The sequence below is a fragment of the Odontomachus brunneus genome, unplaced genomic scaffold, assembly GCF_010583005.1.
Source record: "Odontomachus brunneus isolate Ranch 3 - 2012 unplaced genomic scaffold, Obru_v1 Obru_scaffold_137, whole genome shotgun sequence".
NCBI classification, from domain to species: domain Eukaryota; kingdom Metazoa; phylum Arthropoda; class Insecta; order Hymenoptera; family Formicidae; genus Odontomachus; species Odontomachus brunneus.
Genome location: NW_022639587.1, coordinates 922,399 through 938,674, shown reverse-complemented (window position 1 = coordinate 938,674; position 16,276 = coordinate 922,399). Strand labels below are relative to the sequence as shown.

The window sequence follows — 16,276 nt, the reverse complement described above, 5'->3', positions numbered from 1 at the left end:
AGGCTCTCTCTCGTTGATGTACTCGTTTGTCGGGCTCTCTATCAGAAGCGCGTACTTGCCCTTACTCGTTCTGACTCTTCGTATTCCCTCTTCGTACGACTTGACGAACACGTGCTTCCGCGAGTTCATAAATTCCCACATCTTGCTGTAGAGACTGATCTGAGATTTCTGTGGACAAGCGAGAAAGCGGTTCGAGATAAACGCGGCTTTAGATTATCAAATGCGCGTCGCGAGAATGCATTGAGATTTAACGACGCTCGTAACTCGAGATCCGACGAGGGGATGGAGCCGTGGGAATGTGGCAGGGCCGTCGTTCGCGGATACTCACTCGAAAAAAATCCCAAGTGGAGCCGTGGGCAAGAGTGCCGTATTGTACCTCTGTCTGCGACGCCAAGTCCTCGGGTGAGTTAATCGGCGTGACCATCCTCTCAATAGTTAGAAACGCGGCGAGATTTGCAGTGTAAGAGGATATTAAAATCAGAGTGAAGAACCACCAAACGCTGCCGGCTATGCGGCCAGATATGGATCTGTCGATCAGATTGTTCGGGAGACATCAGTTTAAAGCAGCAATTATGCATGTGTATAATTAGACATTCATTGCGTGTAACGCAAACGCAATATGTACTTATATCATACGAATATAATATATAGGAACATAGATGTATCTACATAGATGTAAAGTCTTAACTCATCGCATAATATTTAACCTTTTGGATACTATGCGTATAGTGACTTTCCGTTACACAACTTTTGAAAACGAGACCTCACTATACATTGAAGAAAAAATGTTTAATACTTTTAATTTAAACCAGATAGAGAAATAATTATTATAAATTATGATCGGGAAAACTATTCTCTTATTCAATTCTACTATTATATTAGTGATAATAATATCACTATATACTTGACATTACTATTATTTTCGTATTAGAATAACCAAAAAATATAGTCAGGATAAAAAATAATTTTAGTTAGATAAACCATTTTTTTCTCTCAATGTAGTGATTTCCCATTAAGCAATTATTTAGGACAAAGCGCCATTGTACACACTGAAAAAATAGTTTACGATAACTATCTTGAATTATAGTTAGCAGACGCTTTGATAAAATAATGTTTCAACTAAACGTGTAAATGAATATAATTAAATAGTTTGGTAAGTATATTAACAAATAATCTCTTAACAAGGTTTAGTATCTGTTAAAACTTGGAGACTATTATAAATTTATGTGATACATGCTATCAAACAATTTGTTAAAAAATAAAATCATATTATATATGTTTACATAGTAATACTTATTACATTACGTGATAAATATATGAAAGGACCAAATACTTTGAAAATAGTCAAACTATTTAATAATTATTCTCAAATTATTTTGTATTATTGTACTACTGATTTGTATTATTGAGTCATTTAATTAGTTCAACTGAATGAAGAATTTGTTTTACCAATTATTTTTAATTATTACCAGACGGTTAATAACTATTGTGACAAATATCGCATTCTTGTGAATTAGTTACCAAATATTGCACTAAATGCTTAACTAAATGCATTCGTTAATTATCACTTTTTTCCGGTACACTCAAAAGGATATAATTTCATTCTTAGCGGAATCTTCTCATATATGATTCTAAGAGAATTTTTCTAAAACCAAAAGAAACATCCTAAGTGCAATATAATTACTCTTTATTAGAAAAGAAATATTTTTTCGGTAAAAATTTTCACTTAGAAGAAATAGCACTTTGCAATTAGAGTTTTTTTTTATATTTTTCTTTTTGGTTTTATAGAAGCATTCTCTTCTCTTAAGACCATAATATAGGAAGATTTTCCTAAGGAAGAGATTATATTTTTTTTTTAATATATATAGTGGCTTTGTTCAAAATTATATTTATACTTATGTACTTTACATATTGCGAAATAACAAATATCGATCGCGCAACTGTTATCCGTTACAAGCGATCAGTGCAAAGCTGTGTATGCAGCGGTAGAGTCCTGCATTAAGATCAGCCATAGCTAAAGATTTAAAAATAACACATCATGATGTTATTTTAAATTTACACCGCGCATTTAACCGCTATATCCATGTGCAATATCGTGGGTTCTTTTCAGTCATTATGGTCGTTACAATCAAAATCATAACGCGAAAATTCAATCAATCTACCAGCTTAATTACGTGCGTTTACATCGGTCGGCTTTGCGAAAAATGAGCATCGAGAGAAGGAGGAAAAGGAGGAGAGAGAGAAACCGAGGGGACGAAGGAAAAGAGAAGGAAAAGCACAGAGAAGGAGGACGGTGGCCCCCGACTGGGTTCCACGAAATTTACAATTCATATCGCCGCCGGGCGAATATTTAAACCATTAATCAAGGGGGCTACTAGGATGGGGTGGCGCACTGGATATAGCCAAATGTAAATTAATTGAGACCCAGTTTCGGAGTGAGCACGCGGTCTGCTTCGCGTAAACGACAAAACGCGCGCGTACTCGTAACGATCACTTTTGTTGCGACTCCGCAGGAATGTATGCAGTTTCGCGGGAGAGTTGCAGTGTTTCCCAACCCGTGTTGTTGCGTTAACATGTCGCGGCGATGCTTCGGGCGTGACGCAAAAAGAATGATAAAAGGTCGGACATTAAAATACATCCAATCGATATATCATCGCGTTTGCTACAACGGTGATAGAGAAATCAAAAAGACAACGCTTTATTCTCTAAATAAGTCTATAATAACTAATATGTGATAAAATACGAATTTAAATTACTTTAAAAGCGCAAAGCGAACAAGAAATAACGCGACACAAAGATTCTTCGCGCGAGACACATGTATACACGGAGAAAATATTGTATTAAAAATTGCAACTAAATTTTTATAATCTTTGATTATAATGAATTATGACCGAAATTATTACGTATTTGTTTAAAAATGTTATGCACTTTTCACTACAAAATTATTAATTAAATGTTTTTTATATAGTAGAATGGATCGTCAAATTTACTATTTTTATAATAATTTATACTACAACTTCTGTATAATCCAGCTTTACATAAGAATATTATAAAAAAAATATAACCTTGACTTTTACTAATTTTACTGTAATATTTTCTTCGTGCATATACACTGCGTCATATATATGTTTTATCATTCCCTCAGGAGTTACACGATTTTCAGCCTTACATATATACATATAAAGTCAAAAAAAGTCGCACAAGTATCTTTAATTATAACGGTAATTATGACACAATGTACGCCTACACACGGGCTGTCCAAAATAACCAAATAAACTATTTTGTTTTAATGATATATCATCTGAGACTTGAGAAATCGACTTCTTTGTATGCATTGTTCGTAACGTGCGATACGTGATAATAGATCTACAAATTATAAGCAAGAGAGAAAGAAAAATGTTTAAAAAAGAGATTGTTAATTAAATTATTTAAATTATTTAAATTTAACAAGCGCGGTACGACTTCGCGCAATTGTAGTACATATCGAATGCTATAATCTAGAATCTTATATACTACGTGTACATCGAAGAAATGCGAGATGTCATCTGAATTCTATCGCATTACAGCACAGTGTGTTTTGAAGCACAATGTAGCGCTGCCACGTGAATATTCTATTCATGCTGGACTCTCCCACCTGCTGTAACAATGTTTTGAATATGCGAGCAAATTGTGCTTTGTTTGTAGATGTGGCACTTGTCTGCAGCCTGAAATGTTGGCTCGAAAATCATTATCCAAGCCGCGGCATTATGTTCTAAGATCATATACTATACGATGGGACATATCCAAGCGACGCTAACTATACATCTCTACGACAATAGTAGCTTGCTTACACAGAAAATTATTATGATGGTTTCACGATTCGCGAGAAACGACATACGAATCATATGAATCGTATAATTCTGCATGCTAAATGAAATTCGTATACTTCACAATAAGACGATATCGAGGAAGATCTCAAATAGTGACTGCAAGGAATTAAAAACTTGGAGAAATTGAAATTAGAGAAACTCTTAATTTTGACGATAATACGCTTATATTTATGTGCTTGAATAACACTTAACGTCTGTTGAATATATATTTGGAAAAAATTTATTTAAAATTAAATTTAAGATGAAATAAAATTTATTAAATTACTTTTTATTATAAATTGTAATTTTATTTTTTTTTTGCTTCATTTTTAACGTGGTTTTCATGTATAATTTTGAGGGAGTTTTGAGAGAAAAGGGAAGTCGGAGAGACTAGACCAGTGGGAGAATCCAAGGGTCAAGGGTTATGTTTGTTGATCATGTGCTTTGTTTACACATTTATTGTGAAAGAAACGATAGGAACAAAATCGCAAAATGTTCCTTCCAGAATATTGGCACTTCTTCCTGTGTTTCATTAAAATTAGTACAATATTAGAGTTAAAAAGTATAAAAAATTGATTTAGGCGCTGCCGAGTGCATTTTCGAGCCTCTCAATACTTCGTGTTAATATTCTCCATCGTGATTGAATAAACTTCAGTGACATGTTATTAGTTATGATAAACGTATGGTACATTATTTCGGTAGTATTCGGTAATAAAAGTAATGCATATGCATCATTTACGAAAAAAATCACCACTTTATAATCCTATCGACTTCTACCTTGGTTTGTTTTAAAGAGAAAGATTACCCCTATATGCAAAAAATTAGTCTACTTTTAAATTTAATATTTTCAATAAAATATAGTTATCTAAAACTATCTAATAGTTATCTAAACTTTTCTAAAAAGTCAACTTTTAGTCAGCATACTGGTAACATTTCTTTTGATTATTTTCTCTTGCTCAACAAATTTATGAAAGAAAGGATCGCGTTTTGTTGGCAAGTACGCTGTAAAAGTTATACATATAACTGTATGACTATATCGGCAATCATAAATAGCATGTATAGAGTAGCAGATATTAACCTGAAGTCGGAAATACGTGTTCAAAAATTCCTTGCAGTCATTATTTGAAATATGTTATCTTAAATTTAAATTTTATGTTAAATTTGTAATTTATATGATCGGAAAAATCCAAGTTTATTAGCCAAGTATTTTAAATATATCAATATTTAAGCTTAAATCCGCCATTTTGGCTTTAAATTTTGATAGTAAATTTGAAATCAGCGCCTCCAGAAGCTTCTATAATCGGCTCAATGTAAAACATGACTTTTCTGAAGAAACCGGAAAGGGTTAATTGTTGATGTTATCGACTCGATGTTACTCGTGAAAAAGAAAAGCGCGCGTGGAAGAAGCGCAGAATAATAGCTCGCGAAACGTTGAAGAATGTGCAAATGAATGCGCGGCCGGTACATGTGTCGCGCTCGGAATTTTTGCACGTGCGGCACACTTTATTCAAATGAGTTGGCCTCGCGCGGCTACCATAATTGCCAGGGGAGCGATTATGAAGCCGATCTAAATTACGCGTCGCACGATAGCCCCGTCAATTTTTATCGTACGGCCCGAGCCGCCCGATCTCTTCCGCGAATCGTTCGATTTAATTTGTATTATAATTATCGCGCGATACGAATCTAATCAATCTGCATTTGCCCGAGTTACGGGGCTAATGTTTATGCCATTAAGCACAAGCGCGTTTCGATAGCGCTCCACATCGCCGATCTTGACGAATAGAGTAATCGGTGGCGCGGGCGCACGTGCGAAGGAGTGCGCGAGATAAGAGCGATTGAAATGTTTACTAACGAGAGTATAATGACGCTGCTGATGGCGATAACGCGCATTTATCGCGAGAATAATGTACGATGCTCGCTCTCGCGAGCACACTCGGAGACTGAATAATTTGTAGTAATCGCGTTTCAAAGCGAACGTAACGCAGCTCTCGAGCAAAGTGAAAGATTCTTCATTCGTGATACATGCACCCACACACTGCTCGTGGACCTCTCAATCTAACGATACTCATCCTCCGACGGACGTGAGGAATCGACTTTTTCTATATGCGTCGCTTGTAACGTGCGATACGGGTAATCGATCTGCGAATTACAGGCCAGAGAGATAGATACAGATTTGAATCTATGGGGTAAATCCATTGCAGGTGCACATTAAAAAATTAAGATTTCCAGTACAGTGCTACCTAAAATAAAAAAGTGAACAGAAGAAAATAATATAAAAAATATATTTCATAAGTGATAAACGAGCAAATATTATTATAAATTATAATGATACTTCTAATTCAGAAAGAAATTGATTGATTAATGGATTGAACGTTTCTTTATTGTTTCAGTACTTCTAAAAACATAGTATAATACGATTAAAGAAAAATGTATAAAACATTATATATATGTATATATATATATATATATATATAAAATTTGTATTTATACAAATAATAAATATTTTAATGAAAGGAAAGAAACTACTGCAGTAAAAATACACAGAGTATGAAAGAATATTTAAAGTATACAAAATATTTATATTTTATGAATGCTGACAACATATTTATTTAAATCTAAATTTTTTTATTCAAACACAACTTAAGATAAAAGTACTAATACTTAGACACGTAGGTAATTCTAAATGTTATTATTGTTTTGGTCTTTAAATACAACTATTTGAATTTTCAACATAAAATATACATATATTTGAATATATACACATATTATATGTTGAAAATTTAAATATTAGTATTTAAAAATACCACAGTAAAAGAATGTTCAGGATTAAGTAGTATGTGTTCGGGCATTAGTATTTTTACCTTATTTTTTATAAAAACTTTTCATATTTCTTTTACTTACTTACTTCTTTTGATTTTTCATACTTTTTTTCATACTTTTCATACTTCTTTAGGTTTCAAAAAAATATATATCTTTTCTTATTTAAGAAATAATGTTTCTTACAAAAATATATATAAAAAAATATATATAAAAAAATATATATATATTAATATAAATAAATATGTTATTATTGTACCTACTAAATAAATATCTTTTTATTTCTTACATATTTTTTCTTTCAATATAATTATGTTTGAATTCATGAAAGAAATACTTTCTATCTGCTCTAAACAATACTATTAGAGTATTAGAGTTTATAATATTTGTACTTATAATATTTATAATATTTGTATTTATAATATTTTGTAGCAGGAATCATATAGGAGCTAATTTTGAACTTTACTAAATTTCTAGATGAGATTAGATAGGAGGGAGAGAAACAGAGAGAGAGAAGGAGAGATCGTTTGTTCGTTAATATTATCCTTTTCGGCCCGACGCGGTCGAACGTGTCTGCCGAAAAGTGTAGGGAGCCTTTTAAGTCAAGCGCGAAGGGCTACGGACGCCTTAACAATTTACACGAAAGATTTTAAATGTCGACAGGGAGGAGAAACTCTTGGAATCTTAGCCGATTCATCCTATTACCGGGCTGCACGCTCGACCTGTCTCTAGTAAAGGGGGCTATTCTCCCTGTGCCTTTATGTACTTACCTGCGCTTATACCGCGGAAACGGAAACGGAGGGAGGCTAGAGTGGGCGGCTATAATTAGCCCGAGAAGAACGCGAGAGCCACTTGCGCGCGCCGTCCTCTCTCTCTCTCTGCTCCTCTCTCTTTCCTCTTTCTCCTCCGTCTCTCGCAAGTTCGCATCGGCGAGCCACCCCTCGAGAGATAAATATCTGAGCTCAGTCGAATTCCGACTAATCGCGAAACTGCGCGCGACGCACATGCTACGACGTCCGTTTACACAAACCCACCCTCCGTCTCACTGTGACAATTTATAAATGTCAAATCCCTTGGTAATTGCGCGGGATATTTCCCGACGAGATATGAAGTGGTCATACTCGTTTCAGCTTTCGTAATATCGAACGCGTTCTCGGTAATATTAGATTTTTACATTATATTTTCGCCGAAGAGTGGATGAGATTAATTGAAAGAGGAATTTCGTTGAAATACATATTTGAAAAAGGGAAACCGGATCCGACGTTGCTGAAAAATACCGGTGTATAATTACGATATCGTGTTGCCGAATACGCGAGCCGTGCAGAATCACATCTACGTCTATTACGCGAATTTTGGAAGCGCCTCGAGCTGAAGTGACAGTCGCGTCGATTCGCACGCAGTCGGTGAATCGACAAAGGAACGACGCGCGAGAACGCGCTTCCCCCGCAACATGATTAAGATCCGAAATTGTCGGCATGAATAAGAGCTGACGTGTGAACATGCAGTGATTAGAAGAAATGAGATGTTGAATGTGCGCGAAGGTAGCATCTCTTCCCGGCTGGACGTTAATTGCTGTCGGAAATTGATAACGCGAATACCGTGTTTACCTGGGCGATATATCGCAGCCCTGTTGCATAAACGCCGCTAGAGCGAACCAGAGGCTGTTTACGATGCTGAAGTCGTTGGCCATGCTGGAAGTTGGCATGTGGGGTGAACCTTGCGGCGTGTGAGGATGCTGCAAACTGGGGTCGTTCCGTCCACTAATGGCCGAATCTGTGCTGCCGCTGATGGTTAGGACTCTCCACTCGTACGGCGAGAATCTATATTATCGTACGGAGTCAGAGAAAGTGAGCAATCAGTCGAATGTTAGAGCGATATTAGTTCTCGAGTGGCGATGGGTATTTCAACAAGGCTCAAAGAGACGCTTGAGAGTTTATCGTGTCTCCTATAGGCTAGTTTGTGGTCATGTGGAATCTGAATAGGTGATGTTGTAAATGCACGCGCATGATCATGTACCAAGAGAATATACACGGTCATTAAAAAACGACTGGCGACATTAGTTAAAAAATAATGTTAGCATTCCACGTAAACGCGGGGAGATTGCATGTCCCGGTTAATCATGTGAATAAATACATTATTGTACACACAGCAGCACGCAACGGACGGTCGCCTGCCAATGTCAATAAGTCGTAAGAACTGCTTCCAAGCTGCATGGTGGCGACGCTTGACAGATATTCAAATAGACTTTCATGATTATCACGACGTGAGACAATTGATTGTAAAAATCTTGCAAAGTTTTTTTAGTAATGTTTATGAAGCAAATATTTTAATGTTGAATTAATCATTAAATTTACATCATGTTGAAATGTATATTTTTTGTTACAGTGGTGCAGCAACAAATTTACTAAAACTCAGATTATCATATCACATTTTATATAATATATTATATAATATATATATAAATATATAATTATTATATAATTATATATTTTATATAATATATTGTCTTGAGTAAATATTTTATATTTTTTCCGTAAGGTATATTCTATATGATAAATATAAGTATTATGTGAACCACTTATAAGGAATGCAACTTTTACAAATTGATTAGTAAAATTACGACCAATTTACGTATACTTGTTTTCCTGGATAATGAGTAACATAGATTTTATAAATATACTTAAAAAAATATACTCATAAAAATATACTTAAAAAGATATATTTAAAAAAGGACTTTTATGATTATCACGACGTGAGACAATAAATAGTGGAAGAATTTTTTAAATAACGTATATGAAAGACAAACATATTGTACTGAATTAATCATTGAATTTACACTACATAATATTTTTTTATAAATAAATTTTGAATTATATTTTAATTAAACAACAAAAATTTACTAAAAATTACATTAAAATTTTCATATTACATTTTACATAATTTATTGCTTTGAGCAAATTTTTTTCGTATTTTTATTGCGTTTTTATTTCGTTATTCCATGTAATAAATATGAGTGTTATATAAATCACTTATAAGGAATACAATCTTTGCATAAATTGACTGGTAACTCAAATACACAGATGTATATTTAGCAGCAACTGTACTAGTCGATTTATAAAAGTTATAAACGTCTTTTAAATAGTTCATATAGCACTTATATTAATACGATAGAAATAAAGAAAAAATAATCAAAATTTTCTCGAAATAATATATCATGTAGAATATAATATGAAAATCTAAGTGTATAACTTTTTATTAATTTGTTGCTGCATCAATACAAGTGAAAATTTACTATTGCATGATGTAAGTTTACTGATTAATGCAGTATACCTTTATTTCATAAATACAGTAAAAAAAAATTATAAAGAGTCCGTGACCGATTGTTTCACATCGTGATAATTATGAAAGTCTATCCAGGTAAAGTTGAGGACAAATTTACGCAATTTACGCCAAGTATGCTGAGCGTTATAAATTTATGTTAAATACACTGAGTTTTAAAATGGTTCGACCATTATTTCTTTATCTATTTTAGAACGCTCTCAATAAGATAACTTAACTTTTGAGAATCAATGAAAAACAATTCTCTTATTAGAATATCGGCTGCGTTTCAAACTGCATCGAGGACAGAGTGTTGAAACCCGTTTGAAACCTGTCTATCTGGATATATTTTGGGATTCTGACTCATTAGCCGTAAAAGTCGCTCTACCAACGAGTCGTGGAGGTTCTGAGAAGATAAGCACAACATTAATTCTAAAGAAAGTCGACAGTCCAAAATTCCGCGCACTCTCACGTAATGTCGCACGCGTTGTGCTCACAGCTGATCGTGTATCCAAGTAGAAAATCTCGCCCGACCGATATTCAAAAAGTCTCATTAATTAAAGGACTACTTGAAAAGTTCCTTCGCACGCTCATTAAGCCATCGTTAAAGCGAGCGAGGAGCTCGCGCTCGACGCAAACGTTCGCGTCGAGATAACTCGAACGGTATACACGTCATTTACTCGGCTTGCTCGATGTCGGAGCGGCATTAACGGACAAGGTGGAACCGCGACCGTTTATCCTCGTGACGTTGCGTTTTAATGATGCTACTGTGATCGCCACTTATCGACGGAATACTGCGTTTGATCGCGCGATCTAACCCGCGATAAGAAACACAAATACGTGCGCGCTTACTTAGGACGGAATGAGAAAAAAGCGCGGCAAATGTATCGTGCGGTATGTCGGCATAATTTGCTTGCCGTATCGCGATAAATGCATCTGTAATTATCGCGCCTTGACATACAATTGCGACGCGACGGTAGGCACAAGGTCTGTACAGGCGGAATAAAATCGCCATGGCAAAGCTCCTCAACTCGCGTAGTCGTTGCAAATAGCCGGCAGTTTACCGTCTAATTGCGGAAACGCTGAGACACATTAGCTGATCTTCCTATAGTTAAAGCATCTGGTGCAGCTGCAATTATCAAGCTAATAAGATATCGGATATATCTAGCCGCAAGAACACACGGCGACTCATCTCGTCGTGTGAAAAAGCCGAGCTAACGGAAATCGCGCTGTAATTCGATTCGCATTATTGCGCGAAAAATCGTGCTTTTTGCAGAGGGCGTTTCTCATGAAAATGTTACATATTCCGCGAGAAAAAAAGTTCCTTACCTCGACACAATAAACAGGACGATGGAAACTGCGATGTAGGCGAAAATAACGCACACCCAGATCTCCTTGCTCAGCGGATTCAGAAAGCTGAAGACCCCGGGTTTTTGTTTGATGGGCTTTTTTATCATGATGCTGATGCCGAGAGACATGAACGGTTTACTAAAATCGATCACGCGCTCCCGTTCGGAGGTGATAGTGATGGGAGCGATCGCTATATCGGCCTCCTGCAAAGTAGAATGGTCAATGTGAATGTCAACTTCTGTGGGAACATAATTAGGCAGCGATGTGATGCGATGTTTGTCACTTAAATTGGATGATTCATAAATCAGATTAGTGGGGAAATATCTTATATTGTGACAAAACTTTAACTAACATGAATTTGTGGGGACAGCTCAGAGAAGCTTTGAAAGGCTACCTTTGAGGACTAAGTATTTTCTATGTCACTGATCGAAATCGAAAATTTATATATTTTCCAGCGTAATTATTATATGTAATTATGAGGACAGGTATCAGAGAAATAAAAGCGAAATTAATCATAGACATACTGAGAGAGAAAACGTTACAGTTCTTAAAAACGTGTTTTATTTTTCATTATAACTTTTTTCAACTTCATTGAACTATGCAAAAACATTAAGAGTCGGTTTTTCAATGATAGTTTAAACTTAGATTTCTACTTAATCTCCGTTTAAACAAAACAAACACATTGTTAGAATAGAGTTTAAACTTGAATCTAAGTTTAAACTGCTATTGAAAAATCGGCCCTAAGAAATTTTATTTTCCTCGATCTCATATTTTATTACTCGAGAATTTTTATATTTCTTGGTATTTTCTATGACAACTAAGATAAAAAGCATCGAATTTTGACTATTTTTACGAAAGTTATAAGAGAATGAAAATGCGCTGGGGGTAGAATTTACCCATGCTTAGGATTTACTTCTTGATGTTTAGGGTTCTAGGCTTAAATAAGATAAATAGCTTCTGTAAAAAAACTAAAATTTGTAAGGAAATGCATATTTTATTATTTGAACAATATTTTATATTGGTATAAGTAAATATGTTATCCGACTAAATATTTTTTTTAATTTATTAGATATTTTTTCTCTCAGGATGCATATGACACGTGCTTTATATGCGTCAAGTTTCCGCGCAGTTGCAACTCTATTCCTCAATTATTGCATCGTAATCGAATTTTTCCAAGTAATTCAATTTATCCAGCAGCAACCAAACATTGTGAAAATTCTTACTTCATGCTCTGCTTATAAAAGCTCAGTTAAAGTGCAATAATTGAGAAATAGAATTGTGTGCAACTGTGCGGTAGACTTTGCGAGAATAAAACGTTACACGTGGCTATGATAAATCACGCGCTTTTGTCTGTTCGAAAATGTTATTCTTATATCTGTAACAATTATATTTCCATAAGCGAAAAATAGGATTACAATTACGCAGTGAACCTAACGCGAATGAAGCGCGTATTTATGTGTGGCTGTGATATATTTCGCGCTTTGATTTCTTTGGCGTACACACCTTTGCTTTTTACTCACAATTACGTATAATATTGAAAATTATGAATTCTAGTCTTTACGATAGATGTATCGACTTCGTTGCCTGCTCGATTCTCAGCTACGACATCTTCGAGACTGCGCGGGAACGAATATACCTACATCGGGTGTTACGGAAAGCTCGGTTTGCCTTCGGCTTATCCTAAGCTCCCTCCAGATGGAGCTTAAAACCGGCTAGCAATTGTCGAAGCTTGCAAGCTCCGGGCATCTAGTGGAGCACGTTCGAACTTGTTGTCAGGAGATAAAACAGCTCCTTCGTAGCCCGTTTCGAGTACGGCACGGCGATCAATAGTCCCCCTCTTGCGAGAAACTGGGTCCAATTACTCGCGGCGTCTTTTTCGCGCAAACTTCCGGGGCTGGGCTCGAGGTAGGGAAAAATGCGCGTCCCTTGTCGAGGATGTAGCGTATACAACGAAATTACCGGAACTTACCTTTCTGATAAGCTCCCCGACCATGCCGTCCCAACCGCCCGGTATGTCCGGGTTCTCTGCGCCGTATTTTCCGTCCTTCACGATCCGCAGCTCGTCTGAAAATTCGTAAGAAAGTACTTTACGGGGCGCACGAAACAGCATTTCTTCCGCGGAACTTTTTCCATTATCGATTCCGCGCGCGAAAGAGGCTTCGTTACGTCTCCTAAGTTGTCAAGGGTGGGGCTGACTTCGGCAAATTCCACCCGCGATAAAAGTGATTCTTGCATGTACGATTATTCCCGCACGAGTCAACCGGAGCTCGTTAGCATTGATAATTAGGAATTGCACGGGAGAGCGTACGCGGCCGAGGGAAATCGCGAGATAAAAAGTCTTCTTCTCCTTACCATTATTTCAGAACCGCAGGGAATCCAATACGTATTGAACAATTTCCGAGGATATATAATCTACATATCTCGCATTAATTAAATTATTTAACGTTCTCTGCGATAGCAATTGAAATTGTCCCGTTTTGGATAGTGTGTAATAATGCAGAATAATTCGCTCATTTACTTAAGCGACATAATTATGATAAATCATGAATATATTTTAATAGCTATCGTCAAATATTGAACCGGTATAATTGTGATCGCTGTTCAAAAAGAAGAGTGAAATATGTATATATATGTGTATTTTATATATATTCATTAAGTATATTTATACTGATGTCACTAATTAATTTAAAATTTAAAATTGAATTTAATATTTTTCTCGAATGTTTAATTACGCCATTTTTACGAGCCATTTTTATGGATGTAATTTAAAAAAAACATCTTTTGTGGCGTCTATCATTTTTGGGGTCATCAGGTGTCTTTCTTTCCCCCCCCCCCCCTCTCTCAGTCTGTCTATCTCTTTTCCTCTTTTACGAGAAACTTACAAGATATGCCTAATTTTTTGGCGATGAGATCAGCCAGGTCCTTACAATAGCCTTCATAACTATCGTTTCCGATCAACACTTCACCCGTCTCCGACATTTTCTTCATTATATATGGCTCCTCCTGTACAGCAAAAGTCATAATGTCATAATGTCAATGTTGTACGGATCTTAAGGAGGTTGTAAGGCAAAATCAGTTTGCCAAGAATTCATTGCTACAATGAATTGGATCTGCATTACATATGAATTGATATCATCTAACTGCTCGCTATAGTTAGAACAAAATTGACCACTCGAAAATTGAGATGTTTAAAATTAAAGTTGATATTTTTTTACGCGTCCCTTGGGGTTAACGTGTTACATTTAATTTCTACTTTCGATTTCTTACAAACTAAAATCACGATTTTAATGGAGAATTCTTATGATATTAAAAACTGATATTTTATACCAATATTATACACAAATTTCAGAATTACTGCTCGTTTTGTTTGGAAAATACAGCGGAGGAAAACTCATAATTTATAGATACGTATAAAATAGATAAGAACACTCGAGATACATATACTTGTATACATATTTAAACATTTATTCAACTCTTTCCATTATCTATTAGGTTAACTGATAAACAAATTAACCATTAATAAGAAAAATTAATTAATAAAACATTTTTTTATTATTATTTTCGTATTTGTAATATTGTGTGTGTGTATTATATATATATATATATATATATATATATATATATATATATATATATATATATATATATTCACATATTATCATATATCATTATTCATCTCAAATTAAGATCTGTTACTTAGATATTGAAATAAGTATATAGAAACGTAATTTCGATAAATAGTAAATTAATGAGTGATTCCTTTGATGTGCCATTGAAAATACAACAGTTAGCCTTACAAGAAGCACGTCTCGCGACCAAAAATATACACAACTTGACTTACCATTATAGCAGTAACGATATACGTTTTGTTCTTCTCGATCTCCGTATGCGGACGAAGTCGTATATATTTTGCGGCTATCGCTTGAAAGCCACCCTCGTCGGTCCACTCGGCAACCTGCAACAACAGATCACAATGCAATTCTCTCGATGCGAATCTCGAGAAACGTAAGCCAAAAATTTGCATAAACAATATGTGAAATTATTATTAGATAGATATAAAAAGAATCAGGCGTTGTTATGTGTGTATTCATCTGCGAGACTGACGATGTAATAGAGATGAGTTACATTCAAAATTGCGGAATCATGGAAGACGCAAGTATAAGTATATTATTGGTTACACAAAGCATGAATTAATTTCACGTATATTTCGTGTAAACAGTAATAACAATCATAACGATATGAGGACTCACTTTTACCATAGCGCTGTTCACAGTCATCTCGACAACGTGAAGCGTATAATTCTGTCGTCGTCCGTCGTCGTTGAACCGTATCTCTCCCGTTAGCCCTTCGATCTCGACCTGCGAGTAAATGAATTTTAATTGCGCACAGTTATAATCGCAGATGCCACCCAAAAGTAATAACAGAGCATCGTAATACGCGCGTAGTATTTGGTGTCGCGTGTGTGGATCTTTACGGGAGCGAAAAAGAAAGGGAAAACATTTAAAAGTACAGAGGAAGGGGGAGAGAAGAGAGAGAGAGAGAGAGAGAGAGAGAGAGAGAGAGAGAGAGAGAGAGAGAGAGAACGGACAGTGTTTCTTAATGTCGAGGAGTAACGGCAAAATATTACAGAACTATAAATTACGAATAGTATTTAAATACGAAAATAAATACACATTTATGTGTAATCGCTGTTATGCAATAACGTTGCATAAACAGTTTACACGACGGTAACGAATGAGATGTTCCCGGCATGAAGAAGCTGAATGTGGCCCAACGTGAAAACGATATTATTCGGCACAATAGAAAGAGAGAGAGAGAGAGAGAGAGAGAGAGAGAGAGAGACGGGCTATCGTCTAGCGGAATTTATTGCGAAAATCGCCTCCTATGTGATTTTAAACTCTGCGTTATTTTTTCGCTCGACTATTTTCTGTCGTCGCGCGGCG

The 16,276-nt window shown here is 35.5% G+C and overlaps 1 protein-coding gene across 3 annotated transcripts in view; it reads right to left on the bottom strand.

Moving 5' to 3' along the window:
* The window catches only part of LOC116850211 (glutamate receptor 1), a 432,489-nt gene that overhangs the window by 12,952 nt on the left and 403,261 nt on the right, over nt 1-16,276 (bottom strand). For all 3 annotated transcript variants that reach the window (XM_032828214.1, XM_032828211.1, XM_032828213.1), the window contains 8 exons: nt 15,584-15,691; nt 15,175-15,288; nt 14,216-14,336; nt 13,303-13,397; nt 11,313-11,536; nt 8,273-8,485; nt 329-527; nt 1-168 (listed from right to left, as the gene is read on the bottom strand). The exon at nt 1-168 is cut by the window's left edge and continues 77 nt beyond it. In XM_032828214.1, the coding sequence (XP_032684105.1) occupies nt 1-168; nt 329-527; nt 8,273-8,485; nt 11,313-11,536; nt 13,303-13,397; nt 14,216-14,336; nt 15,175-15,288; nt 15,584-15,691 (1,242 nt within the window). The remainder of the gene's footprint in view (nt 169-328; nt 528-8,272; nt 8,486-11,312; nt 11,537-13,302; nt 13,398-14,215; nt 14,337-15,174; nt 15,289-15,583; nt 15,692-16,276) is intronic.